The sequence below is a fragment of the Carettochelys insculpta genome, chromosome 1 (genome assembly GCF_033958435.1).
Source record: "Carettochelys insculpta isolate YL-2023 chromosome 1, ASM3395843v1, whole genome shotgun sequence".
Taxonomy (NCBI): Eukaryota; Metazoa; Chordata; order Testudines; family Carettochelyidae; genus Carettochelys; species Carettochelys insculpta.
Window position 1 is genome coordinate 65,373,569 of NC_134137.1, and position 27,452 is coordinate 65,401,020.

Consider the following 27,452-nt stretch of genomic DNA (forward strand, 5'->3'; position numbering starts at 1 on the left):
GGGAGCACTGGCCGGCTTCCCCGGGCAAGGCCAGCAGATGCCGCTGCCTTCCCAGCTCCCTGGGACTTGGAGGAGCTGCCCCTCAGTCCCATATCTCCCTGTCTCATATTTGGGACAGGGAGATATGGTCACTCTATTCTGAGGCAGCATCCTGGCAAATCAGCCTGTGCACAAAGACCACATAGGAGGTAAATGGCTCCAGGCTGGCACAGGTGGCTGTGGACAGCAGAACAGTGGTGAAGGAAGCTTCAAGCTACTGTTACCTGCACTCTCTCCATGCTGTGCCCAGCTGTGGCTTGCACAACTGAAGGAAGGAAGTGCTGAGATGCAGAATCCTGTTTAATTGGTTAACTGATTAAATGGGTTGGTGGCAGAGCAGGTAGGGAAGTTTTCAGTATTATCTGTGCTGTGGCAGCAGCGAAGACTCCATAGCACAGGGGACAGCTTCACCTTACATCTGTACAGTGAGGAGAAAAAGGATAACAATCATAGAGTTGTTGCTGATGTGCAAACTACAGGCTCCCAAATAATCTAAAGATTAAAAAAATTAAAAATTAAATAATAAAGTTAGCTTTCCCCAGCTGCCGCCACACCTAGCTGTTGCTTGTCTGACTTCCCTTGCACGTCACAGCAGAAATGACTCTCTGAGAAGCCATTTGAAGGAGGAAAGGGTAATGACTTTTATAATGAAAGCAAGGGATGAAATACCATACGTTATACTGAAATAATTGTACCAGCTATTCACACTACTTTTAACTACACATTTGGAGACAGTTTTGTTGCGTTACAGATGACACTGGCCGGACAACTCCATCTGCTGGACACTCACCAAACTGTTGCTTTGTGACTATGTGCTTTTAAGTATCCCCAGTCTGAGCTAAGCCTTCAGGTTACTGGCCGCACTCTGGGGATGCAGATCTTTTGGCTAGTACCCCATGGTATTCGATTGAAATATGACCATAAAGATCGCTGTTGCAACCACTGGTGTATATTTGTAACAATTTTTGTTAATAGTGTGCCAAATGAAGTGTCTCTGGGAAGTTTGTTTGCTGGTTCAAATTATGCTATTCATGTGCATGTATCCTATCTGTATTTGAAGACTTGAGTATTGGCTCTGTACTTGTATTTCAAACGCTGCATCTGGGAGTCACCCACAGGAGGTTTGGTCAATGTATTGTGACATGACTATTCAAACTGAACAGAAATACTTAACAGAAAATGAGTCTCCAGAAGTGCCAATCCATATCTGATAAGCCTTCCTGTGATTGCTCAGAGAAGCATGGGAGCAATGGCTTCTCTCACCAAAGAACAGAGTCAGGCATGGACATGTGACTTGCCTCCATGTCTCCAAACTCCAACTTGTTGCTGCATTCTTCAACAGCAAAAACAATTCCTTCCAAATGGTGGAAGATATACACAGCCCTGAAAACCCTTACCTTTTGCCTTCACGGCTGCTTACCTGAGGAAAATCTTTGCTAAAAACTAAAGCTCTAAACAAAGTAGTGAATTACACATCCAACCTGTGGATGTACTCCAGAGACTTGTCTTAAGCCAGCAAATTTATTCCAACATTACTCCAAGCCTGAGCCAAGAACTTTGCTATTGTTGGATGACATTGATTCCTTTATCAATTTCAGCTCTCTCTTTCTATAAATCTTCCGATTTTAAGATTCTGAAGGACTGCTGACTGCACTTTTTGGAAAAGATTCTAAATTATAAATGGACCTGGGACTATGGCTAGTTCCTTGGATTGGAAGAACCTCTTATTTGACAAGAGGGTTTTGTAACTTCTCACCTGTAAAAGGAGTGCTACTGATGGTGGTACAGGGGAACTGGAATGTCTGAGGGAACTGCTTCCATGGCTTCTTGGGAGCTAGTGTGGTGAAATAGAAGTCCTCTTTTGACAGGTTTGGTGTGCCAGAGTGGAGAAAGCCCAGTCTTGGGCTGTGGCAGCTCTGCCTCTAAGCAGTTTGTCCTGTATTGATACTTTCATCATCCCTGCCTCTGTTTCCTCACTTCTCTAGAACATTCTTTGGGATCTGGCTCAGTGTTTACATATGGAGTTTGGGACTCTCTCTCTCTCCCTGCTCTCCTGCACATGGCTTTTCCTCTGGAATATGGACTCTCTAGGGTCCTTTCTCTTCCTCTTTCCTCCAGTCAGCCTCCTTTGAACTTGCCGGGTCCAACAATCAAAGTCCCCTCTGCTACAAAAATAAGCTGTTTCACACCCTCCACACACACATACCCAAGCTTCTCATTTTGATCGAGTCCCTCGGAGTGTATAAAGGTATTGTGGGAGTCTTTGGTGGTTTCCTATTAAAGAGATTTTTCCACTTCTCCAACTCTCTTCCCTTTAGACAGCCTAGGCAAAATGAGTTCTCACAGCTCAGGCACTGTCAGGTGTCAAAGCTCTTAAAAAGCCAGGCCTGCTTGGATGCTGAGAACCAACCTTGTCTTTTGCCTCACTGACCTATATGGGCAGACAACGGGAACTGATGCTAATACCCTACAGACTCAGCCTGGTTAGATGACTAACAGCTGATTGGACACCGTTAGGTATTAGACTTCCCGTTCCTCTCCCATTTCTTGTCTGAGAAATTATTCATTAGGTCTGCTGATGTCCCTGCTTCCTCACTTAGTTCCTGGTCTCTACGATGCCTTGTTCCTCTTGCCTGCTTCCTTGCCCAGGTGCTGATTCTTTCTTTGAATGCTGGTGTGACCACAACCCTGACTCTCCTACTCTCTCTAGTCACTAGATCACACAGCTCACCTGCTGGATCATGCCAGGCACCACCCTTACAATACCCATTGTTCAGCCAGAATCCAGCTGTTAAAGTTAATGATTGATTTTATTTGCTCTAAAGCTTCTTTCAGATTGGTGTGTGTGTGTGTGAAAGAGATGTCCTGGCCCCTGGGAGCCAGACCTACACATTGCATCACTCAATGACACAATTGCATAAATTAACCAGAATTTTTATTTATACAAAGAGGTTCCCCAAATCATCTCTATACATTTAAACTTAAAAGAAACACAATAGCATTTCTTAATACATAGAAATTCTTTCTCAATAAAGTTCTCAGATTTGAGGTGCACTTTCAACTATACAATTTCTTGCAGACAGTACTGCCACAACCAGAATCGTTCAGCAAAAGACTGGCTCATCTTCCTAATAATGTCATTATTTCTGACAGATAAATATTGGATCACAGTGTCTACTGACTCCTTATAGCTCTGAGGAAGCAAACAGTACAGATCTCAAAAGCAAACCTGCAAGGAAGTTTCTGCTGAATATTTTAATGATAAAGGTTCTCTTGAAAATAAGTGATTTCCATATAGAATATCATTTTGAATTCCACTGGAAACAGCTGAGATTGATATGAAGATTAGGAGGTTGTCAGATGCAGTTAAATTCTGAATAGAAAATTAACAACTAGCTTCCTTCAAAAGGTATTTTATAATTGCGTATGATTGAATGGGCTTTGTTTTTGACAAGCGGGCTATAAACAATGCCGGTTTAGTAAAACAGGATTTTAAAAAGCATATACTAATCAGCATTGTTTACTTGCAAAAAACTAAGATCCCAATATATTAACTAAACAGCCACTGCAATAATATATGTATTATTTTACGTAGAAAGAAATTAATGTCTCAGTCCTGCAAGGAGATCCATGTAGGTGGGCCCCTACATGTGAAGAATTCATTGAAAAATTTGGGTTTAGAAAGGCCACTGTGATGTAAGAAAAAAAAATACAATCTTCAAAATAAATATTAAAAAGCCAAAAGTGTACGCTATATAACAGATTGTCTGACACACATACATACTTTTTGAGATTTATCTTAGAAGGTGGAAGAAATTTGATATTAAAAATATGGTTGGAAATTTTATATACAATTTTCTTCTTTTTCTGACTCTCCAGATTGTACCTGTGGAATTTTCTACTGAAATTGCACAGAAACATTGGTATGTGGAAGAAGGAATTCTAAGCAAATAAATCTTAAATACAACTGAGGTGTTCAGTGATACACCCACCGAATGTGTCAGTGAAAATAACTGTTTTAACTAGAGGAGTCTGAACACTATTCCACTTTAATTACCTCTCTGGAGAATCATCCTGCTTTTTAAATCCAGGAGGAAGAGCAGGTCCAAAAAAGCCATCATCATCATCTTCTCGAGCTCTTTTCTGTTTCCTACAAATACAGCGATTTAGCTTAATAATTACTCTGACATAGATGACAGTTGTCTACACTATAAAAGGAAAAAAACCCATAAAATTATTTCTAAAAGTCTTACACTACATATCACCTTGCTGTTACTATGGAAATGCAATCAAACTCCAAAATAATTTGGAGCAACTAACAATTTGTTAGCACAGCCTATTAAATTGATTCAACCTTTGAAAAAAGTTAAAAAAATCTTTTTGGTGCTGAAAGAAAAAAATCAAGTAGTAAAACATAACGCTATTTTGCATGCATTAAGCAATTTTAACACCAGCAATTTTCTTATTATATTTTACCATCATTCTATACATTTTGACTAGTACTTTTCCAGATCAAATTTTAGATACAACAATCCGTAAATACAACCATGGGGAAAAAGTGGGGAGTATTTACACTAAGGATTCTTTATATGGAAATGACAATGCTCTCTCACCAATCCTGCAAATGCTTATATGTTTTTAACTCTGCACGTGACTAGTCCCATTAAATTTCAGTACATGCAGTTTTGTTACTTAAAAGGAGAAAGTCAAATCACTTCAAATCAAAATAATCATATGCCCACATTTGTTCAAGGCTTGAACATGGACAGGAAGTTGTATATTGACTTCAGAGATCAACAAGAAGTCTTGTGGCACCTTATAGACTAACAGATATTTTGGAGCATAAGCTTTTGTGGGCAAAAACCCACTTCAGTGAGAGTTAGACTGGTCCCTACACATGGTATCATGAGATAGGCATTTGTAACAAGCTGAAGTTAAATCTAAAAAGGAAAGTCTCTGTTCACCTTAGCCATTCTTACCATGAACACATTATCTAGCAACCCAAACCAATTCCCAATGAAGTTAACAGAAAGACTCCTATTAACTTGCCAGAGAACCAGAGTTTGATTCAGCCTACTGGGAACTGAAAATTATTCATTATGTCACGGATAAATCAATTTTCCCTGAGACAGTCCATTTGATCAACAACATTGATGTCTTGATATTCTTATCAGATATGTGCTAATACAGTTGCGGTTATCTCCCATTAGTATGTTTATACTCATGCAGAATCAAAGGCCAAAATTTTCAAGACTTTCTGTGAAGTGGATTAATTTTCAAAGATGCTAAGCACTTCTATCACCTTCACTGAGATTTGTGGGTGCTCAGAAATTCTGAAAAATGGACTCTATGTTTAGGGATTGCAGGTTTAAAATTATTGGTCTTTTTTATCTAAAAATTTCATTTCCGCTTATAATATACTTCCTAATATATTAGGAAATGCTCATATTAAAATTTACAGTCCACCTAAAGTCTAATACAGATCCGAAACGTTTCTGCTACATACGTTTACCAAAAATCAATTTCCATGAACAAACCCATTACAACTATGTTAATATTGGCTATACTAATAAGCTGCTTATTACTGTCTGCATGGAGATTTGCTGTACTTTGAAAACAGAATTTGCTCAATATTAAGTTTCAGATTTCTAATAAACTGCCCAACATGCACATCTGTTTACAGACAAAATAAAAGTATAATCTAAAAGTTAAGGGACACATATCAAACTACATACAAAATCAAAGTAAAGTGAGCAATTTAGATTGCATTGAAAAAGCAAGTCACAGTCTGAAGAGGCACACAGATTAGGCAGCCACTATCACACTGGAAAGAATAACGGGACAAGCTTAACAGACTTCAAGTTAGGGTGGCATTTGCTTTCCTTAGTTTCATAATTTAATCCCTTTCCTAAATTCTGCATCTGGGTTAACTGAGTTAACTCATCATATGAAGTGGTTCAAATTCTGCTTATGTTACTAGCATATTTATACTTATAAATACTTATATTTACATATTAACCACACATAGACTGACTTAGATATTGGATCATTGTCCTGCTCTTCTTCAGAATCTCTATTTGCTTCTTGGATCAGAGGAGATGACTTGGGGCCTTCATCACTGTCAGGCACTTCTGATCCTTTTCTGTAGCCAGGCGGCAATAAGGGACCTGCAACTAAACATCATGATTTAGTGTGGCTATTTTATTAAACACTTTAAATGACTATTATTAATCTTGTTATTATCATAATATGTATATGGCTAGATGCAAACAATCCTCTCTTTACAAAAGAGGGAAGACAATGTTTAAACCTATGACTTAACAATTAAGGTCCTAACAGAGCAAAGCATGTAAACACAAGCTTAAATGATAGGCTGAACACTGTTCTAGTCATATGATTTAAGTGCTTTGTTGGATTACAGCCTAAATAATTGATATCACAAGACTGAATGGATCTGACATTACTGGTCTTTTTATACGTTTCATAGTGTATGCTCAGACAAACTCCACAGGGCCTTTCAAAATTCAAACACCAGCTTTAAGGTGGGTAAGGAAGGGAAACGTATTTGGCTGGAAAGACATACCAAAATAAATACTTATAAAAATCAAGTACAATAAAGTCATATAAATGAAGGCTGAGAGGTAATTACAGTCACAATTAAAGAGCTGTGACCTTTTAAATTATGCAAAATAAACCAGCTCCACCCAGAAACTCAACTTTTATTAGGCAGGCCTTAGACAAGAATGAGACACAAAAGGGGACCTTAAACAACCCCTAATTTCTTCACATAAGTAAAACACAAAACAAAAACATACAATTTACAAACAAAGCAACCACTGATTTGCCTCTCATTTCAGTTTTTTGTTTGCATGGAAAGGAAATGACAACAGATCCCCGAGTCCACTTCAATACCAGATATTTCTGGTGATTCATGATAGAGTTGACAAAAAATTATAAGAGAGTTTGGAAGGAAAGAGGCACACTCTCATTTTGGTTTACAGTAGTAGTAGGCATCCTTCAGTCTACGTAGACTATGTATCACGCCCTTCGTAGTTCCATTTGGGGTCATCATCTGCAGTGTCGACTGTGACTGTGAAGGCCCACATGAGAGTGACAGTCCTTGCTGCATCTGTTGCATGTGTAGCGAGTGTCTGGAAGGTCCTTACTGACCTTTCTGTGGGCTTGCTTCTCCTCTGCTAGCTGTCTGATCCACATCTCACCCTTCTGAAGGCCCTTGTCCCTCCATCAGCATCTTGTATGCTCACACTTCACAAGTTTTCCTATTTTACCCAAGGAATGAATTTCATCAAAATATTCTCAGATAAGAGTGCCTCTTAAGAACATAAGAACATAAGAACATAAGAATGGCCATACTGGGTCAGACCAAAGGTCCATCAAGCCCAGCATCCCATCTGCCGACGGTGGCCAATGCCAGGTGCCCCAGAGAAGGAGAACAGAAGACAAGTGATTTATCTCCTGCCATCCATCTCCTGCCCTTGTTATGAAGGCTAGGGCACCATACTTTATCCCTGGCTAATAGCCATTTATGGACCTGACCTGCAAAAATTTATCAAGCTCTTTTTTAAACCCTAATAGAGTCCTGGCCTTCACAGCCTCCTCGGGCAAGGAGTTCCACAGGTTGACTGTGCGCTGTGTGAAGAAAAATTTCCTTTTATTAGTTTTGAACCTACTACCCATCAATTTCATTTGGTGTCCCCTAGTTCTTGTATTATGGGAAAAGGTAAATAATTTTTCTATATTCACTTTCTCCACACCATTCATGATTTTATATACCTCTATCATATCGCCCCTCAATCGCCTCTTTTCCAAACTGAAAAGTCCCAGTCTCTCTAGCCTCTCCCCATATGGGACCCTTTCCAAGCCCCTAATCATCTTAGTCGCCCTTTTCTGAACCTTTTCTAATGCCAATATATCTTTTTTGAGGTGAGGAGACCACATCTGCACGCAGTACTCGAGATGTGGGCGTACCATAGTTTTATATAGGGGAAGTATGATACCTTTTGTCTTATTATCGATCCCTTTTTTAATAATTCCTAACATCCTATTTGCCTTACTAACTGCCGCTGCACACTGCGTGGATGTCTTCAGAGAACTATCCACTATAACTCCAAGATCCCTTTCCTGATCTGTCGTAGCTAAATTACATCCACAATCCATGGCAGTTTTTCCATGGCAAAAGCATTTGAGAATATAAGAAGCTGTTTGTATGCTGAATAGTCTTCTCTTTTCCTTTTCAGTACTTTCTATGCTGCCTCTATCTTTCTTATATATTGGCTCTCTGTTTTTAAGATATCTTACCTAGTTCCTCTGCTATGCTTTCCCAAGATCCACCACAACATAAGCACAGAACAAAACCCATCTCATAGTGTGTGTTTTTCTTTGCACATACTACTTTTCAGTCTGCTGAGAAACAAAAATGAAAAACCCAGAACGTTCGAGAAACAAGGATTACTAGTTAGGCTGCACAGACTAATGAAATAGTCATTAGTTCATTTTTATGAGACTAAATGTACATGTACCACGCTTGTCTTGATATTTAATTGGTAGCCATGTTAGTCTGTAGCTTTGAGAACAACAAGAAGTCTTGTGGCACCTTATAGACTAATAAATAATATAGACTAATATCTGTTAGTTAAGGTGCCACAAGACTTCTTGTTGTTCTTGATATTTAATTCTAATTTATTTTAAATAAGAAATGTCAGATTTTATTGATTTAAAAATAAAATCTGATTTAAATTAAAAAAATCAGATTTTTTACTTTAAAAACAATTGATTTTTATCCACTCTGGTAGGCAAGAGGCCGAAAGAATGGGTTATTAAACGTTTTCTGATATACAGCCTTACCAAAATTACGTATAAGCAAACTGTGTGGGTGAAGTGGCAACCCCAGTTCACCAATGTTGACATTAATAAATGGTAGTCTTCACTCTTCTGGCATAAGGTATCAAATTAACCCTCTCTGATGGAATTATAGGTCTGGGAGTGCTCAATTTTGTACCTTACGTTCTCTAAAGAAGCATGCTAAAAAAGTTGTCTAGAAACAAATGTATCTCTGAGTAAAAGTGAGGGACAAACTTATGGAAAATTAATTACAAAACAAGTGAAAAATACATCTTTAAAGAGTTTTTCAGATCAGGTCAAAAAGAAAAAACAGCAAGCATCCATCAAACATGAGCAAGCATCAGCTAGCAAGCAGTGTCAGGAATAAAACACAGAAATCTTTATGCCCTAGCAAGTTGCACCAGTAGGCTACGTCTACACGTGCACCCAACTTCGAAATAGCTTATTTCGATGTTGCGACATCGAAATAGGCTATTTCGATGAATAACGTCTACACGTCCTCCAGGGCTGGCAACGTCGATGTTCAACTTCGACGTTGCTCAGCCCAACATCGAAATAGGCACAGCGAGGGAACGTCTACACGCCAAAGTAGCACACATCGAAATAAGGGAGCCAGGCACAGCTGCAGACAGGGTCACGGGGCGGACTCAACAGCAAGTCGCTCCCTTAAAGGGCCCCTCCCAGACACACTTTCATTAAACAGTGCAAGATACACAGAGCCAACAACTAGTTGCAGACCCTGTATATGCAGCACGGACCCCCAGCTGCAGCAGCAGCAGCCAGAAGCCCTGGGCTAAGGGCTGCTGCCCACGGTGACCACAGAGCCCCGCAAGGGCTGGAGAGAGAGTATCTCTCAACCCCCCAGCTGATGGCCGCCATGGAGGACCCCGCTATTTCGATGTTGCGGGACGCGGATCGTCTACACGTCCCTACTTCGATGTTGAACGTCGAAGTAGGGCGCTATTCCCATCCCCTCATGGGGTTAGCGACTTCGACGTCTCGCCGCCTAACGTCGATTTCAACTTCGAAATAGCGCCCAACACGTGTAGACGTGACGGGCGCTATTTCGAAGTTACTGCCGCTACTTCGAAGTAGCGTGCACGTGTAGACGCAGCTGTAGAGTCCTGCAAATATGTAGATATCCACTTTGTATCTGTGGATGTCAATGCAGCTAGCCACAGCTAATTTTTGCAAATAAAGATGTGGATGAAAATTTTGTACCTAGCACCCTGCAAGTTAGTGGATATCTGTGGGCATCTACAGCCCCGATGTGATGTGGTTATCCACAGCTCAATTTTGTGGATATGGATGTTGCAAAGGATACAAATTTTGTATCTGTGCAGGGCTTTATGCATCAGCAAGTGCAATCCCCACACAACCTGTCCACTTAACCCAGAAATCCTAGGAGGCACCAGTTGTCTGCTCCAATATCCAAGTCCATCCTAGACATTTTCCAGCACCACAGCTGCCAGGTTATATAAAGTTCCACCTCCTACTGTAACCATTGCTTAGGGAAGAGTTTGTTGCTCACGAGAAGAATGTTGTTTACATATTAATTACTTGTAAATTTGCAAATTACTAAAATAATTTTCAAGAAATATCACAGAACTACATGGAACTGGGCAGCAGTGCTACATGTTTGGGAGACCTATGTTACTAATAACTGCATGTTAACATAGTTGAAACTCTTACACTAAGGCTATGTCTACGCTAGCCTGGAAGACTGACCTACTCAGGGTTGATCTTCCAGGGTTCGATTTCATGTGTCTAGTAAGGATGAGCGAAATAGACCTCTCAGGGGTTGCAGTCCAACTCTGTAATCCTCTCAAGGTGGAAGGAGTAAGGGAACTTGACAGGAGAAGCTCTCCCGGCAACCTTCCTCAGTAGGGACAGTCAAGTAAGCCAAGGGCACGTACGTCAATTCTAGCTACACAATTGCTGTAGCTAGATTTGCATATCTGTGGTTGACTTACTTTACCTAATGTAGACATAGTCTCATTCATTAACCAAGAACCAATATAGGCTTGAGAACTACTTTTGACAGGATGGACTGATTTCAATTACGGAGTTTCAAATCAGGCAATTCAATCAAGATTTAAAAATCACCAAATGGAAAGCCTGGATTTAAATAAATAAGCACCATGAAGAAATATGAAGCACCTTATTTTGCATTTATCCAGTGAATTTATGCACTGCAATGCACATCAGATGGGATTCTGAGAGAGGTAATGTGGGTGCTCAGATATGGTCAGATGAATACACATCAATATGGCCCTTAGAATGAATTAAGTTAAATTAATTTTCAGACAGTTAAACTTTGTGGTAAGATGAAAGCTCAGCATCCTCCCCATAAACATTGAATTTAAAATATACTCCCTTCTTAAGGCACTAGGGCAGTGCACTAAAGCAATCTACTGAAGGTGACTAAAACCTTTTTAGATTTGGGGTGTGACCCCAATTATACTGCCTAAACAGGCAAGAGCGGAAAGGATAGCGTCCAACTTCACAAACATTTAACTGAAGGATCTGCTGTCTATCATGGGTGACAAAATTCAGTTAAAAAGTGAAAAACGCTATACAGCACATAAATAAATCACATGTAAGGCCACCAAAATATAAGTGTAGAAAGGCAGTAGCATGAATACCTCTCCTGAAGAGAGAAAGTAATAAATTATACAGCAGGAATAAATATGTAAGATATCCTAGGGCAGGGATCCGCAATCTAAAAAGCAAGAAGAGCCTTTTTTCCCCCCGATTAGGTAAAAACTCGGAACTTCAAGAGATGCGATGTATATGAATACAAGATCGTTCTTAACAAATAACATAAAACCATACTTTTTGTAACCCCCACTTTAAGAACAGCACACACACATCCTACAATACACTGCACACATTAAAGGGGGAATCACAACGTTTCAAGATCACATATAATTTACTGTTAAGATGAGACTTGTTCATTGCTGGACCTTGAGATGTTCACTGAAATATCAAAAATAATCACAAGGGATTCTTTTTTAAAACTTGGCAATTATAGCACCAGGAGCCACCCGCACGCAGAGCCCTGTGACCTAGACACTAGAACGCAATTACATGACAACACAGTGGCTGTGCACGTTTCTCTCTGATAAAATATATGAAAACTGGGTGCGGCCCTGCAGCACCACGCACGCTGTACCTGTCACAAACAATTCACCCGAGCTAGAGCACACAAAAACCCAAGGGTTAAACAGGCTTGTCTCGGCCTCGGCCGCAGGGCAGTAGCACTGGGGCTCGCTCGCTTTGCAACCTTCTTCCAGATGCGGACTCCTAGAAGACTCCCACGGGAGGCGCGCAGCCCGCCGGAAATCGTGGAGGCAGCGCCCCGCGCGGGAGCCCTGGCAGGACGGCGAGGGTGCTGGAGCCAGCGAGCAGCCAGGCGGGGGCTTGCTAACGGCCTCCCCTGGCCGGTGCAGGTTCGGGGGCCGGGGGAGGGGCGGGCGCTGCTCCGAGCCCCAGGTGGGAGGGGACCGACTGCCTCTGAGGAGGCCCCGCCTCGCGTACGGCCTGCGGCAGTCCCGGGCCGCGCCCCGCTCGGGGAACTGCGACACGGCGCGTCCCCACACGGGGCGCACCGCGGGCTGGGGCAGCTCGGGGCTGGGGCCCTGACGCGGGGGGACGGGGGGCATTACGCTCACGCGTCCTCACCCTCGCTGAAGTCCTCATCCGGGTCCGCCTCGGCATAGCGGGCAAAACCTGGGGGCAGCGCTGGTCCCATCAGCTCTCGGGCCATAGCACTGCGCCGCTACAGCCGCGTCCCTCGAGCTGGAGGCGCATGCGTATTGCCTGCGACCCTTGTTCCCCGGGCGGCTGAGGCTCTCCAAGACCCTTCCGGCGCTGTGTGATGACATCAACACACGGCATGCCCAGCAGTGAGAAGCCTGTACTCTCCTTGGGGCGTGGTGTTTACAGTATGCTGGAAGTGACGTGTAATGCAGTGGCCTCCTGTGCGCCCATGTGGAGGTACCAACCGGCCGTTACCGCACGGGTGGCCTGAGTAGCGCTGGAGGGGATTTTTCGGGCCTGACATGAATCCGTTCGCCTGGTACCCGCCGCCCCCCATGCTCCGGCCCCCCGTGTTCTGCCCGCCCCCGGGGCCCCCAGTCTGGGATCCCAGCTTCTGGGTGCCGCCTCCTGGGGATTATCCGCCGCCGGGCGCCTGGTACCCGCCGTCACCGGGGTATGGGGAGCCGCCGGGAGCGCCGCATTCAGGTAGGGGATACGCCTTCCTGTTGGAGCAGAACCCACTCTCCCAATATTTATTTATGTGGGGCTCGTCTGCATACTTCACTCAGTTTAATTCTTGATCTTCCCCCCGCCACCCCTCCACTCTCTGATTTGCTCACCTTGATAATCTGTTTCTGATTTGTCCTCCTTGCTACTGTTTTTGGTTCTCTGTGTCTTAAATATTGAGTCTGTTCTGGTCTGGCTATGGTCTAAAGAAGTGGGTCTGTCCCACGAAAGCTCACCTAATAAACTATTTTGCTAGTCTTTAAAGTGCTACTTGACTGCTTTTTGTTTTGATAGTGTATAGACTAGCCCGGCTTCCTCTTTGTTACCAAAAAGCTATATGTTATATGTTCTTTTAGATAACATATTTTAGAGGGGTTTTGTTGTCGTTTTTGAGTGGTAGCACTACTAAATTTTCAGGTAGTATTTTAAAAGGGTTAATAGAATAAGGGAGATTCTTCACAGTCTCAACAATGATGTACTGGAAACACTGTGGTATAAGATAGCAAATAGTGTAAAATTGTTATTAGACAGATAAGGTAAAGAATATCTGATGGATCAAAAAAGCATCCATATTTATGTTTTTTTAAAAAAGATTATTATGAGATTGTTCTAGATATTTACGGTGTGCAGCTTTTTTTTTAAGTAGAATATTGAAGAAAATGTTCAACAGTTCTTGGTTTTTTTTTTTTAATTTAAGGTGGAAATTATTATTTTACTCAAGAATGGCAAGATGAACAAACACCCGCATCTTTTAATCATTCTCCAGGTGGGAACTACAAGCAAAAGGTACTTATTACAGCTATTCTGTAGACCTTAGTGCGTCAGTTTTGTTTCTGGGCTCTTATACTCTTCACCTTGCTATAACAGTTACAACATTATGCTTATAGCATAATCCTAACTTGTTAACCATTAGGTCATAATAGAAAGCATTCCATGATTACACAAGTCTGCAACTCCTTAATTCATTCACGAGATGAATGCTCTAATGAACTCATTTAAATTGTACATTGTACATGTGATTGTATTGTTGAAGTGTACTAACTTTGTAAAAAACTTTATTTCTGGTAAGGAACCCACTTTGCCACTTTAGTTACGTTGGCAGTAGTCACGTAAAGTAGTTTTAGTAAAAAGATGTAAACTGTGTACATTTGATTTGTAAGCTGTGAGCCATGGAACACAATAATTTGATTTTTAAGTTATTTTTCAGTATAGAATATGCATCAACTGTTTTAACTGTTGAAAATCCCAGCTTTTAATGTCTTCATGAAAGCATATTCTGGCATATTGATTTCTATTTAAAATAAAGTCTTAACTTTTTTTTGTAAGAAATTAACATAAGTGTTGCTCTTTTTTAACAGAACAAAAGGAAAAAAGAACCAGTTTTCTCTCATTATTGTGACACTTGTGATCGTGGTTATAAAAATCAGGAAAAATATGATGAACATGTTGCACAGCACACGCAGGTTAGTTTAATTAGGTGGTAACATTTATTTTATAAACCTGCTTTAAAAAAATGCTTTGAACCTTTTTAATCCAGAAACTCTGGGCAACAGGAAGTTCTGGATTAAATAATTTGCCAGGCCAGAGAGGGCGCTGCAGGGTCTGGGCGTAAGGGGGATAAGGGTGGGGCATTTACCTGGTGCCCTGCTCCTCAGAGGAATCCGTGGCTCATGTCCCCTGCTGTTCTCAGGCATCGCCCCCAGCTACTGTGGATATGGCAGGGAAAAACCTCAGGCGAAGCACATTGTATGCTGCTGTTCTCTCAGCTTGGTGGGAGGGGAAAGGGCAGAGCGGCAGCACACAGAGCTGCTTCCTCCTCCCCCTGCCAGGGTCTGTACCATGGGTTTTCCCCAGTTAAGGACATCTGAATTATGGAGGTTCAAGTGCAATTTATAGCTATACCACTTGGTTTCTAATTTCAAAATCTAAGTAGGTTTTGGGCCCAGTCAGTGCTTGAATAGGAGGTCACTAGTGGAGAATCATGTGCTAAAGGAAGTGTTGGTAGGTGGCACTTAATTTGGAGTCATCTCCTTCATTGACTTCAGTATAGTACAAGGAATCACTGTGCTATTTTGATTATGATGCAAAACTAAGACCCTAACTGAGTACATAGGATGTGTCTGTACTTTATAGGCAAAGGGATGCTCGTCATGTTGGTCTTTGATTCATAGCAGTAAATATAAAATTGGTAGTCACTATTCATGATTTATGAGCAAGTCATGCAGTTTTGAGTGAATTACTGAAGTATTCAGGGCTGGTGGGGTTTGACTTGTTTGGGCCACCTGTAGGTATACACTCCAACATGAATCAAAAAGGTGTTGACAGTGTAGTTATGCTGTTTGCATCCAATCTGAAATGCTGGAGGTCTCCTGCTTTAGTATAGGGCTCAATACAGTGAGTATAATTTAGGCAAGTCCTATGATGAGGTTTGGAATAATTCTTGGATTCCAGCTTCCACAGGGTACTTCACAATTTCTGCCTGAAGTGATAAAAGGTCTTCACTGTAACAAACTGTCAAGTGCATTCTGACTGCTAAAGTGATGTCATAAATGAATACTGTGAAGAGTAGATATTTTAAAATATAGTAAAAATAATGTTACTTTTTGGAAACTTAAAAACTGAATGTCTTTTTAATTGTTAATGCTCTAGTACTGGTACTTAACATTTACACCTTCAAAGTTCTGTATTAGTGAGTCTATGTTAGCATTTGTTGTTTTAAGACGTTCATCTAATATACAGTGACATCAAATGTAGCTAAAAATAACTTAGCAACATCTTGATTCTTCTTATCTGCATATTCCACTCGAGTAGTGTTGAAGTATTTTATTTTTCTTTCAGTGTACAGAAGATGGCTGCAGTTTCAGTGCACATGAGAAGTTGGTTCAGATTCACTGGAAAAATGTAGGTTCCCCCAATTGCTTCAAAAATTGAGTCCATTGAACTTGCAGAATTGATACCTCATAAATAAATATTCTAGTCTTTGAGGTGCTACAGGACTGCTTCTTTTTTATGTAGCTTCTCTCCTGGCTGCCCAGTCTCAGCCCTAAAACTGACCCTCAACTCTAAAAAGCTAGTAAAAGATAACATAATAGAAATGATGATCACCATGGATCATTTTCAATATTCTCATTTTCTGTAGCCTACTCCCCACTTCAGCAATATTTGGCTTTTAGATTTGGCAAGTTTTGTGTAATTGCATAAGAGGAATATTCAGTTACTTTTTGTAATGCTTCTGAAAACTTGTCCTCCCTAGATGCATGCTCCTGGTGCTAAAAGAATACAATTAGATACTCCAGAGGAGATTGCTAAATGGAGAGAGGAAAGAAAAAAGTGAGTAAGCTTCAGTCACTGTGTAGTTAAAGTTGTAAGAGGCTTTCAGTTCCAAAACTTCTCATTGCTCCCTTGCACTTTTCTCAGGGGGTTCGTAGCCCTTAACTGAAGTACTTTTTAATGGTTGGATGGAAAAAAAGTTCAAATTCGCGAGTTTCTCCAGCAGCACAAGTATATGCCTCCATCTTTAAGATGCTTTATTTTCTAAGATAACTCATACTGTTTGAATATACCATGTTTAAAGCTTAGAGTCCTGAAATGAGGAATTGCTGGGTGAAGCTGGAAATAACTTGGGTCTGAAATAATGAAGAGGTGGACATCTGAAAATGGTGCACTTGTCACATCTATATAGTACGCTTCATTGGGTGCTGACTTCCAGAATTCAACAAGTAACTTCAGTGGACTTGAAATTTGTACCTTCCATTCTTTGTAATCTGGTTCTCTTGATTACAATACAGCAGACTCTGCTAATTCATAAATGGGAGTGTTGTGTGCAGGAATTAGAGCATTTTTGGAGGGCCATGTTAGACATAAATGAAAGGTTTGTGTGCAACCCCTCCCACCCCCCAAATTTCTCTGGACACTTCTGTCAGGAATGCCCAGTGCCAAGGAGCTAGCTGGCTCCTTGGCAGCAGAACTCTGTGTCCCTGAAGCCTGGGGATGGAAGAAGCAGCAGAGTAGTTGGCTGCAAGCTGAACTCCCAATTACCCCTGTAGTTGTTGTTATTTCCTCCCTGCTGCTGGAGTCCCAGCACTGCTGCTTTCTGAGATGAGTCAGGGGTGGAGGTGGCAGGGAGGGGAAAGCAACAGCTGTACTGGAGGAGGGGGAAGGAGCTTAACCAGCTGCCCTGCTGTTTCTTCCCTGGGGAGAGGCAGGGATGCATGGAGACTGTGGGGTGGAAGTGGGGGCGTGTGCCCCCTATTGTTTAAAAACCTTTTAATCAAGGATGAGTTTTGCTTGGTATCTCTACTACAAACCCCCTTTTCCCATTTATAATAGTATAAAGCGCTGTAAATGAAAAGGTGTAAGAGACTAAGCTGATTAAATTTTTTCCTGTGGTTAGTGCACATCTGTGAGTGACCAGTTCCTCATCTGTGAAATAGAGATAATTCTAACACTTGCTTAAGAAACCAAGATCTGTCTGTTTGAGACTCACCCCAAGTGAATCATAGGAGGTTTGCCACTTGGAGGTCTTGCTTTCTCTGTGGTCAGTCTACAAGCTCTATTTGTCAGGATACTACCTCCAAGCCTCCCTCTCCTACCATGTCTTAGGCATAAGAGTGGCAAAGAAGGAGCATGGAGAGAGGGCGGCCCAGTGACAAGCTTGTCTGGGAAGGGCGACTGTTATCTCTGCTAATTTTGCTAGGAAAAAAATCTATGGTCTGACAGACACCAGCAGGTAAGAGGATGAAAAGTCATGCTGGCAAACTGTGGAGTTTCTGAAAAAGTAGAAGTCACGATGTCATGAGAGGTAGGGAGGAAGGCAGGGACTGGCAAAGAGACTTCCCAGATACACACAGGATGGCAGGTGCTAGGGAAGCTGGCTGGCTACAGCCAGGAGCTGAGGAAGCAAGATGTGTAGTAGAGCCGGGGAGAGGGCATTGGAGAATGGAAGTTCTTTACAAAGATGCAGAGCTCTTTGTGAAACAAAACAGATACAGGGAAGATGTTAATTAGTAAACTGGTGGGTGATAATTCGGATATGTCTGCATAGTATTTTGGAGCAAGCAAGCAGTGAGCCTTCCAGCTTAGCTTGACAGGCTAGTTGCATTGCTCTGGCTGGCTAAAAATAGCAGACTCTGAAGCTCAATGCCCCCCGCACCCCCGCCCAGCCCAAGTTTCGGAATTCTGCTCCAGCCCGAGTTGCAACTTCAGATCTCTGTCTCCACAGCTATTTGTAAAACATTAGCCCCCTCCCTGAGTATGGAAGAAGACATGCACAGCTTTTCATCCCTTCTTCCACATTTTGCTCCAGCTATGAATTGCACAAACTGGGTTTTAGAATAAACATAATCGTGTTTATTAACTACAAAAGGCAAATTAGAAGTGATACTAAGTGGTCACAATCAGCAGAAGAAATTACTGAGCAAATAAAACCTACAAACTAGGCTAAATATATTAAAGAAATTGGTACAGATGCTAAGTTCTCACCCTAAATATTATTTTATACAGGTTGCAGAGTTTCTTGCAGCTTAAATCTTCAGGTGTAGTCCTTGCGTGCTGCCTTTCTCACCTGGGCTCAGCCTCTTCATGAGTTCCTCTGTTTCTTCAGATGACTTCAGCAGTCATAGCTCTTTTCCACTGCATCTCTGCCCAAGAGAAAATATTAATTCACTCCCCAACCTTAAATAGGATCTAGACATGGCGGGAATCTTTTGTTTCCTAGCCCACTCTCTTCCAGTGCAACATACCAGCTCAAGATGGGATCTGGTGCCGGGTGAGATGATCACATAATCTGATAGTGTCAAAGCAGCATTCCAGGAAGCTTCTCAGGAGGTGGGAGAGGAGTATCTTCAGAGTCTTATTGTCCTCCTTTATTGGTCCATTCAGGCTGATTGCCTGCAGTCTGAGCGTTGCCCAAGCACTCACAGTTGTAGTTGTTACATAGTCAGTATTCCTGACTTCAGCTATAGAAATGATAGGTGAAAACAAATGGAATGATTGTGTTCAGTAAATCAGAAGCTTTTCAATGATCCTTCTGATGACCCATATTGCATAAAACATATCTTAGTTATGCCGTAATACGAGCAGTAGAGTTCCAGTGCAATTCTGTGTTTTTATTGTCTCTTTGGTAGAACAAAATGGATGTCTGGGTGGCTTCTATTACTCCTTTTATAAAATGAGGCTGTTCTATTATAGGGCTGAACAAAGCGGGGGCGTAACATTTCTAAAGAAGGGTGCAGCGTGATCAGGCTGCCCCTCCTTCCTGCATGGCCACTTCACTTTTGGGAGTCCAGCTGCATGTGAAGCCAGCCCCCCTGCCCCTTAAATCAGGTATAGGTATCTTCCTCCATCTCTTCTATAAAGAAAGAAGGGTGGCAGGGGAAAGCTTGGGAAAGAAACTAGCAAGGAGGGAGAGAAAAACAAACCAAATATCCCCTGGGTCAAGGGCTGGAGGAGGGGCGTGCTGCTCTGTTTCTCCCCTCTGCTGCTGTGGTTATAAATGTAAAGCCTGGAGGCTGTTTTTCCCGGAACCTCTCCTCTCTCCCTGTGTGAGGCTTCTGCTCTCTTCTCCCAAGCCTTTGCAAAGGAGCAAGCTGCTCCCCCCCTGCCATTGGGAATGGGGGGGCAGAGCGAGTGATAGCAGGCAGCCATCCCCAAAACTTCCCAGCAGACAGGCTTGCACAAAACACACAGCTTGGCTTGCGTTCTCCAGGCTTCTTAAAGCGGCGGGAGCCAGAGGATGCACTGCAAAGTGGCAAGTGTGCTGCATCCATTCACACCTTCCCAGCAGAGCCCCTTTCCCTTTCTGCAGTTGTGCAGCCTGGCTTCCCTTTCTTTTATCATTAGTTTGTTTGTTTTTTTTCTCCTCCAACTCAGGTTGTTTCTGCAGAGTAGGAGCTGATTCTAAGCACTGCAAACAGCAGGGCAAGTCCTGTGGCGCCTGATGACTTGCTATGTTCTCTGGGCTGTTCACAGGTCTGAAATGAGACATTGCAAGTGGTAAATCTGGGAGCCAAGTCTGCTTGCAAAGCTGGAGGCTATAATTAGAACTTCATTGGGGCCCCAATCCCAGGGTGCTGGAACAATTTTTAGAGGGGGGATGCAGAGAGCTTTGGAACCAAACTGGAAAGCCAATATGTAATGGAAATCACTTCAAGCCAGGGGATGATGCAGCACCCCCTGCACCCTAGTTCCAGTACCTATGCTCAATCCTGTCTTTTTAATCTATCCTGGCACCGAGCAAACTGCTCTCAAATGTAGGCCCCCTGTGAAAACGGCCATATACCAAGTAGTGATCAAAACCGAGAATTTCAGTATGTCCAAAGTGCTGTGAAAACACTGATTGATTAAATGGGCTGTACAAAGGTAGGGCCCTGGCTAGCATGCATTAACTTTAGTTTGGTATTAGCAGCTCTCATGATTTTTACTGCACAGCTCATGATATATGGTGCTTTTCTTAAAGGCTCAGCTCCTGGACTCAAGTGATTTCATGAGTTTCTCAACTTCCCCAAGTACATTTCTAGATCTCACAACTGCTGATAAAAACCTTGAAAATGTGAGTTGGGGGGCGGGGGGGGATTTTATTAGTCTCAGAGGGGTAGCTGTGTTAATTTGTACCTCCAAAAGCAACGAGAAGTCCCGTGGCACTCTAAAGCAGGTGTACTAAAAGTGGGCGGCTTGTGAAATTTCATAAGGGAGTTAAAGGTGATCAGCCTCCCCACCTTCCATGGCAACCACTGCCTCCTGTGCTGCTCTGCTGGCAGGCCTACTGCCCCCAACCCCATCACTGATGGAGCGCAGCGCATGACTTCCAGGAGGTTGCTGCTTGCTTCCAGGCAGGTTAGGGGGGCCCCTGCTAGTTGTTCCCTGAAAAACTGCAGCATTTGTAAAGCAGTAATTGGGTCTCCAGGAAAGTAATAATTTATAATTGAACTCGCAGTAAATACTACATTGTAATGAAAAGGGAACACCGCGGGAGTCTGAGCCATTATGCAGTCTGGGTTTGCGATATTAGAAAAACAATTTTCTTCTTTCAGAAAGTTCCTGTGGTTTCTCAGGAGGGAATTTCTTAAGGTAATCATTGGTGAGCACACAAACAGATGAGAGTTGTGTTCATTTCTGTGCTCAGATTCCAACGGCCCCTTTTAATTCCTCTTTTGTTGTTGGTTTCTTCATTTATGAATAGTTACTTTGCAAGATCAGAGTATTTTATTTTTTATTAATTGATCTGTCTTCCAAGAACGTATTCTACTAAAACCTGTTAGTGAGAATGCACCAACACTAAGGATTCATGCCAACCTGCCACAGGAAAACTGATGCTTTCAGCCCTTCTTAGCCACCCAAACAGGACTTTTAAAGTCTAGGAAATATCCTGTTAATTGCAGTGGTGATTATGGAGTTGCACTTGCTGTTCCCTTGAAGTTCCTCAGACAGTTTGGGTAGTCTTAGGGCTTGATAAGTTCATCTGCAGCCTTAGAAAGCTAACGTTAGGCAGGTGTGGTGAGGTGCTTTTTGGGGCCTCTGCTCACAGGCAAAGCAGGCAGCCAGCAGAGGGCTCTGATGTTGACATAATTGACCAAGCTAGTAAATCTCATTGTTTATTTCTCTCCAGCATGTGGAAAAGTCTCCTGAGTTTTTCCTCTGGCTTGTTGTTTTGGCAGTTGTTTGCCAGGGGGTGGGCGGAATAAGCAGAATTATTCAAAATGAATGTGCTTGACTTCCTTACTATCTCAGAGTGCATTGTTCTCATCTTGCTTCTTTTATGTGGTATTCCTGTGAGGGGCATAGTCCTGTCCACCTGCAGATTTCTTTGCTTCCCTGCAGAGAATACAGGAGAAGCAGAGGGAATTTGTGTATGGGTGTGTGTGTGTGTGGGGAGGCCAATTAACTTTGTTTGGGGGCTGAGCAGGGGAATATTGCATCCCCCACCAGAGATGAAGCACAGGAAGGCACAGGAGGTTGTGTAACGCTGCCCTTCCCTCCTTTCTGTGAGTACAGAACTGCCTGGGTGAAGGACAGTGAAGCTTGGCTTTGCTGACTTTGCAGCTGGATGTTGCCTTTTGGGTCCTAGTGCTGTTTCAGCTCCTCTTCTGTGTGCTGGAGCCATCTTGTTGTCTGGTCCGCAGAGAGTGTTCGTGGTGGGGAGGGGCAGAGGAAATGGGGTAAGGAGAGGTAGTGGGGAAGGAAGGGAGTGGAATAGGGAAGGGGCAGGGGACAGTGAGGGAAAGAAGCCAAAATGATTGGGGATGGGGAATGTCGGGGAGGAAGCAAGAACCTGGCCTGTAGTGTCCCTTCTCGGCTACTGGGGCTCACCCATTAAGCAGACCCATCAAAATTCCCCTTCACAAGCCTGATCCACCTGCATCTGGACCACACCTGGGCCCCTGTAGACTCCCATTGCGCCTGCACCAAGAACCCCACAATGAGCCTCTATAAATGCAGATCCTCCTTACGCCCAGACCCCCTTCCCACGGTACTGCTTGCCACACGTAGAGCCCTTTCATCCCACACCTGGGTCTTTCCACACTAAGTCCCTTCAGAGTTGGATCCTGCTCGGCTCAGCCTACCTCCCTTCACCTGGCACAGAAGGGCAGGGTCCCAGGTTGTTCCTGGGGCAAGCTCAGCCTTTGTGCTATGTCAGGGATGAGCAGAACTTCACCGCTGAATCCCTGTCCTGGGACGAGCATGGGGAACTGCAGGGTGTTCTTCCACCCCTATGCAGCCAGTGGCTTGTGCTGCTCACGGCCATGTTGGAGCCTCCACCTTTACTTACTGATAAATGATATTTTACAGCTTTATTCAGTATTTTAAAATACTGCATGCAGAAGGGTGTTTTGTTTTTTTTTAAATTGCAGGGGCAGAATTTCCTTGAGTAGCATGGGAAGTACTGCTTCACAGTGAAACCTAATGAAGCCATTGGTCCGTTAGGCATGGAGCTGTCTTGGGAAAACATTGTGAAGAAACATCAAAGGCAACTCTGTTGTAATCTGAATTTTTACACGTTCCCTTTACTTGGGCTCCAAAGCTGGGTGTACTAGAATTTGCGGTGGCTGACCATTCCATTTGGATCTATTTCTAGCTGTTCGGATTAGAGAGCGTCATCTGCGTTTCTTTGTGGTGCGTGTTTGGGTGCTCTTTGTGTATTAATGCCGACCAAACGCTGTTTGTGCTCCTTCAGCTTCTGCTCAAGTGATCTCATTTCCTCCCTGCTGGTGCCACCGCAGTAGGGAAGAAGGTGTTTTCTTGTCAGCTGTTCGCTAAGGTGTGGCAAAAGTCTAGCAAGAACGAGGGAGGTCACACTTTTCATGTGTTAGCAGGCTGAAGTAAAGACTAGTAAGGTGCGAGCAGCATACCGCAGCTTGCTGACTTGCTTGCGCGTGTTAGAATTAGAACCGCTGTAGATGAAATGGAAAAACTGTATTTAAGGCAACATATAAAAACACAAGACCTCAAAGGTCCCAAGAGCTGAATTAGGGCAATTACTAACCTACCCTGAAAGGATCTCTGGGCAGACTTTACTGGCTTTGTCCTCCCTCTTCCCCATAGTGAATGTGTATGTGAGGCTGTAAAGGGCGTTGCTAAGGCAGTATGGGCTGACGGCGGTGTGTGCTTTCCCACCTCTTGGCCAGCGTTAGGGCGAGGATGGGAGAAACTGGCTGAGGCTCAGTCTGGGTAGCACAGAAGTGATACTGGTGGATATGAGTTATTTTGAGAGCAAGGAAATTTGATTTCCCCTATTACGTAGCCAGTTGCCCACCTTTTGGCCGAGGAGCTTGCCATTTGAGGACATACTCCTTCACTGGCTGCTCTGGAGCCACAGGTAGTCGAGACTCTTTTAATTGGCACCTTATTAGATATGTGTAACATCTTTTTATCGTAATCTTGTCGAGGTAGCTGGTGCCTTTTTGACTCATACATTAAATTAGTGTAGTGCACTCAACGTGGGCTGCTCTTGAAGACCATGTGAAACTAGCTGTGATAGAGGGTGACTGCCTTCTTTATTATGTGCTTTGGCTTCAGGAAGTACATTACGACAGTTGTTTAGGTAACTTCTTGTTCATTCTAAATATAATAAAAGGTGGTAGCTTTGTACTGTAAAGTCCTATAGTTACCTACTGAAGCCAGTTAAGATGGCTAACGTTTTTTTTAATGGATTTTATTTTAAGTGCAGATTTATTTTCAAAAATCAAAGTATTTAAAATCAACAGCCTGTATAAAGGCCTAAACTAATCTGTTAATTTTATATAATTTAAAAATACCACTATGCTCTATGTGATGGCTTTCCTTAAAACTTTAACAGCAAAAACACTGAACTTAAGGAAATCACTGGCTAAGCAGTATCAGTGACTAAGAGTTTGTTAAAGGCTAAAACGGCTTTTGACAGTTAGTGTCTTCTGCAGGTGAACAAAGAATATTTTATTCAGTTCATTGAGCTAGATCATTTTTATGACTAGTTCTTTGAAAATGACGAAACTGGGAGTTGAAAGAGCAGGGAAGCTTGTCTTTTTTCCAGTTTATGAATGAAAATGTATGAGAGGCTGAGATATAGTTCTAAAACGTTGAAGGACCTGGGGATCAGAAACAGTAGTTCACTACCTACAGATATTTAATACATATTAAATATTAATATTATTAAAAAAGGATAGAAAATAAGACAAGGAGTCTCTTACTGCCCCTATATAAATCTCTGGTACGCCCCTATATAAATCTTACTGCCCCTATATAAATCTGTGAATACTGTGAACAGATGTGGTCTCCTCACCTAAAAAAAGATATCCTGGCACTGGAAAAGGTTCAGAAAAGGGCAACTAAAATGAGTAGGGGCTTGGAACAGGTCCCGTATGAGGAGAGGCTAAAAAGATTGGGACTTTTCAGTTTAGAAAAGAGGAGACTGAGGGGGGACATGATAGAAGTATATAAAATTAGGCCAGATGTGGAGAGGGTGAATAAGGAGAAGTTATTTACTTGTGCCCATAATACAAGAACTAGTGGACACTGAATTAAATTAATGGGTAGCAGGTTTAAAACTAATAAAAGAAAGTTCTTCACTCAGCGCATTGTTAACCTGTGGAAACTCCTTGCCAGAGGAGACTGTGAAGGCTAGGAAATATAACAGAATTTAAGGAGCTAGATAAATTCATGGAGGTGAGGTCCATAGAAGGCTGTTAGCTTCGGGTAGGAGTGGTGTCCCTGGCCTCTGAGGCTACGTCTACACGTGCACCCAACTTCGAAATAGCTTATTTCGATGTTGCGACATCGAAATAGGCTATTTCGATGAATAACGTCTACACGTCCTCCAGGGCTGGCAACGTCGATGTTCAACTTCGACGTTGCTCAGCCCAACATCGAAATAGGCACAGCGAGGGAACGTCTACACGCCAAAGTAGCACACATCGAAATAAGGGAGCCAGGCACAGCTGCAGACAGGGTCACGGGGCGGACTCAACAGCAAGCCGCTCCCTTAAAGGGCCCCTCCCAGACACACTTTCATTAAACAGTGCAAGATACACAGAGCCAACAACTAGTTGCAGACCCTGTATATGCAGCACGGACCCCCAGCTGCAGCAGCAGCAGCCAGAAGCCCTGGGCTAAGGGCTGCTGCCCACGGTGACCACAGAGCCCCGCAAGGGCTGGAGAGAGAGTATCTCTCAACCCCCCAGCTGATGGCCGCCATGGAGGACCCCGCTATTTCGATGTTGCGGGACGCGGATCGTCTACACGTCCCTACTTCGATGTTGAACGTCGAAGTAGGGCGCTATTCCCATCCGCTCATGGGGTTAGCGACTTCGACGTCTCGCCGCCTAACGTCGATTTCAACTTCGAAATAGCGCCCAACACGTGTAGACGTGACGGGCGCTATTTCGAAGTTACTGCCGCTACTTCGAAGTAGCGTGCACGTGTAGACGCAGCCTGATTGTCAGAGGGTAGAAATGGATGGCAGGAGACAAATCGCTTGATCATTGTCTTCAGTCCACCCCCTGTGGGGCACCTGGCAGTGACTGCTGTCGGCAGACAGGCGACTGGGCTGGATGGACCTTTGGTCTGACCCAGTATGGCCGTTCTTATGTGCATATGTTCTTAAATCATTTAATTTAATTCTAAATGCAAAATTATGGTTTCATTAACTTTTTTCCTGATGTATCCAGTACATTTAAAGTAGTTTTATTTAACTAATGAAAAACAATTTTAAAATGCTTTTTTGTGGGTTTTTTCCCCCCCCAACTGGATTTATGTATACAGGTAGCAACCAATCCAGTAATAGTACTGCACTTCAGAGTGAGTGGTTTCTTGAAACACTCAGGTGTACACAGGTAGTTTTCTTTATAGATGTTTATCTTACGACACTACATATTACTATGGGCAGTGCATGATGCACAACCAGATCACTAAAATACGCCAACCACTAAAACTATTCCTGTACATAACTGAATCTTCTGTTAATTCAGAAGGCACTTCAGGATCTTGTAGTGTCTCAGGATTATCAACATCCAGTTATCGTTGTCGATGGAGGAGATTGGGCTGAATCTGTAATGACTCCGTGACATACCATGGAAGCTGCTTTGTTGAATAAATCCCTGGTAGCCACTTGTGTACTTACTTGTCTTCTGCATCTCCTTAGTCTACATATATGCAAAAATGTGCAATTGTACAGTCTCCTGGGCATTATGTTAGTCTGGATTGCTAGATTGAAGATTTGCATTGGGAGGTATTAGAAATGCTGATTAACTGAGTTTTCTGGTTAATTAAGTGCCGGATAATGGAGCTTGTCCTGTACTGAGACCAACCCTTTCCAAAATGATGTACAGGGTATTTTTAGGGGCTTAGGTACTGGAATTTGCTTTTTCTCCACCGCTTGCCCAGAGCCTGTATCTGACCTTTTCAACATTGGTTATATGTACACTATAGGGTTTTCTCAGCAAAACCTGGGGAGTGTCCAGGTTCCCAAGGCATTCTGTCAACAGGAAACAGAATGCGACACTTTTGTCGACAGTCTTAACACGCGCCCCATGAGGCATGATGCCTCTGTCTACAGAAAACAGGTTTGGACTTTGTCGAGGGGCAGCCTTCTGTTGACGGGGTTCCTGGGACTCTGGGCAACCCTGTCTGCTATGCTTCCAGTTGGCTGATTGGTAGTCCAGCTGCTGTCTGTCAGTGAAGTTTTGTTGGAAGATTTCTTCCAACAAAAACTGCTGCTGACAAATTGCTGTGATATAGACATAGCCATTTTTTCTTTTAATCTCTTTTTGGTTGGTTAATTGTGAAGGAGAATGTCCACATCATGCTGTCCT

The 27,452-nt window shown here is 42.9% G+C and overlaps 2 protein-coding genes across 6 annotated transcripts in view; one reads left to right on the forward strand and one right to left on the reverse strand.

Moving 5' to 3' along the window:
• The window catches only part of GPALPP1 (GPALPP motifs containing 1), a 32,021-nt gene extending 19,275 nt beyond the window's left edge, over nt 1-12,746 (reverse strand). Inside the window, exons 1-3 of one of the 4 annotated variants that reach the window (XM_074988221.1) lie at nt 12,586-12,746; nt 6,074-6,206; nt 4,097-4,189 (exon numbers count right to left, since the gene is read on the reverse strand). In XM_074988221.1, the coding sequence (XP_074844322.1) occupies nt 4,097-4,189; nt 6,074-6,206; nt 12,586-12,670 (311 nt within the window). In that variant the 5' untranslated portion in view covers nt 12,671-12,746. Of the gene's footprint in view, nt 1-4,096; nt 4,190-6,073; nt 6,213-12,585 lie in introns of all 4 variants that reach the window. The other 3 variants (XM_074988211.1, XM_074988231.1, XM_074988241.1) reach the window with 3 other exon arrangements.
• A 111-nt stretch (nt 12,747-12,857) lies between these two features.
• Nucleotides 12,858-27,452, forward strand: part of NUFIP1 (nuclear FMR1 interacting protein 1) — a 37,123-nt gene continuing 22,528 nt past the window's right edge. For both annotated transcript variants that reach the window (XM_074988196.1, XM_074988186.1), the window contains exons 1-5: nt 12,858-13,149; nt 13,868-13,956; nt 14,529-14,633; nt 16,009-16,071; nt 16,424-16,500. In XM_074988196.1, coding sequence (XP_074844297.1) covers nt 12,966-13,149; nt 13,868-13,956; nt 14,529-14,633; nt 16,009-16,071; nt 16,424-16,500 — 518 coding nt within the window. In that variant the 5' untranslated portion in view covers nt 12,858-12,965. The remainder of the gene's footprint in view (nt 13,150-13,867; nt 13,957-14,528; nt 14,634-16,008; nt 16,072-16,423; nt 16,501-27,452) is intronic.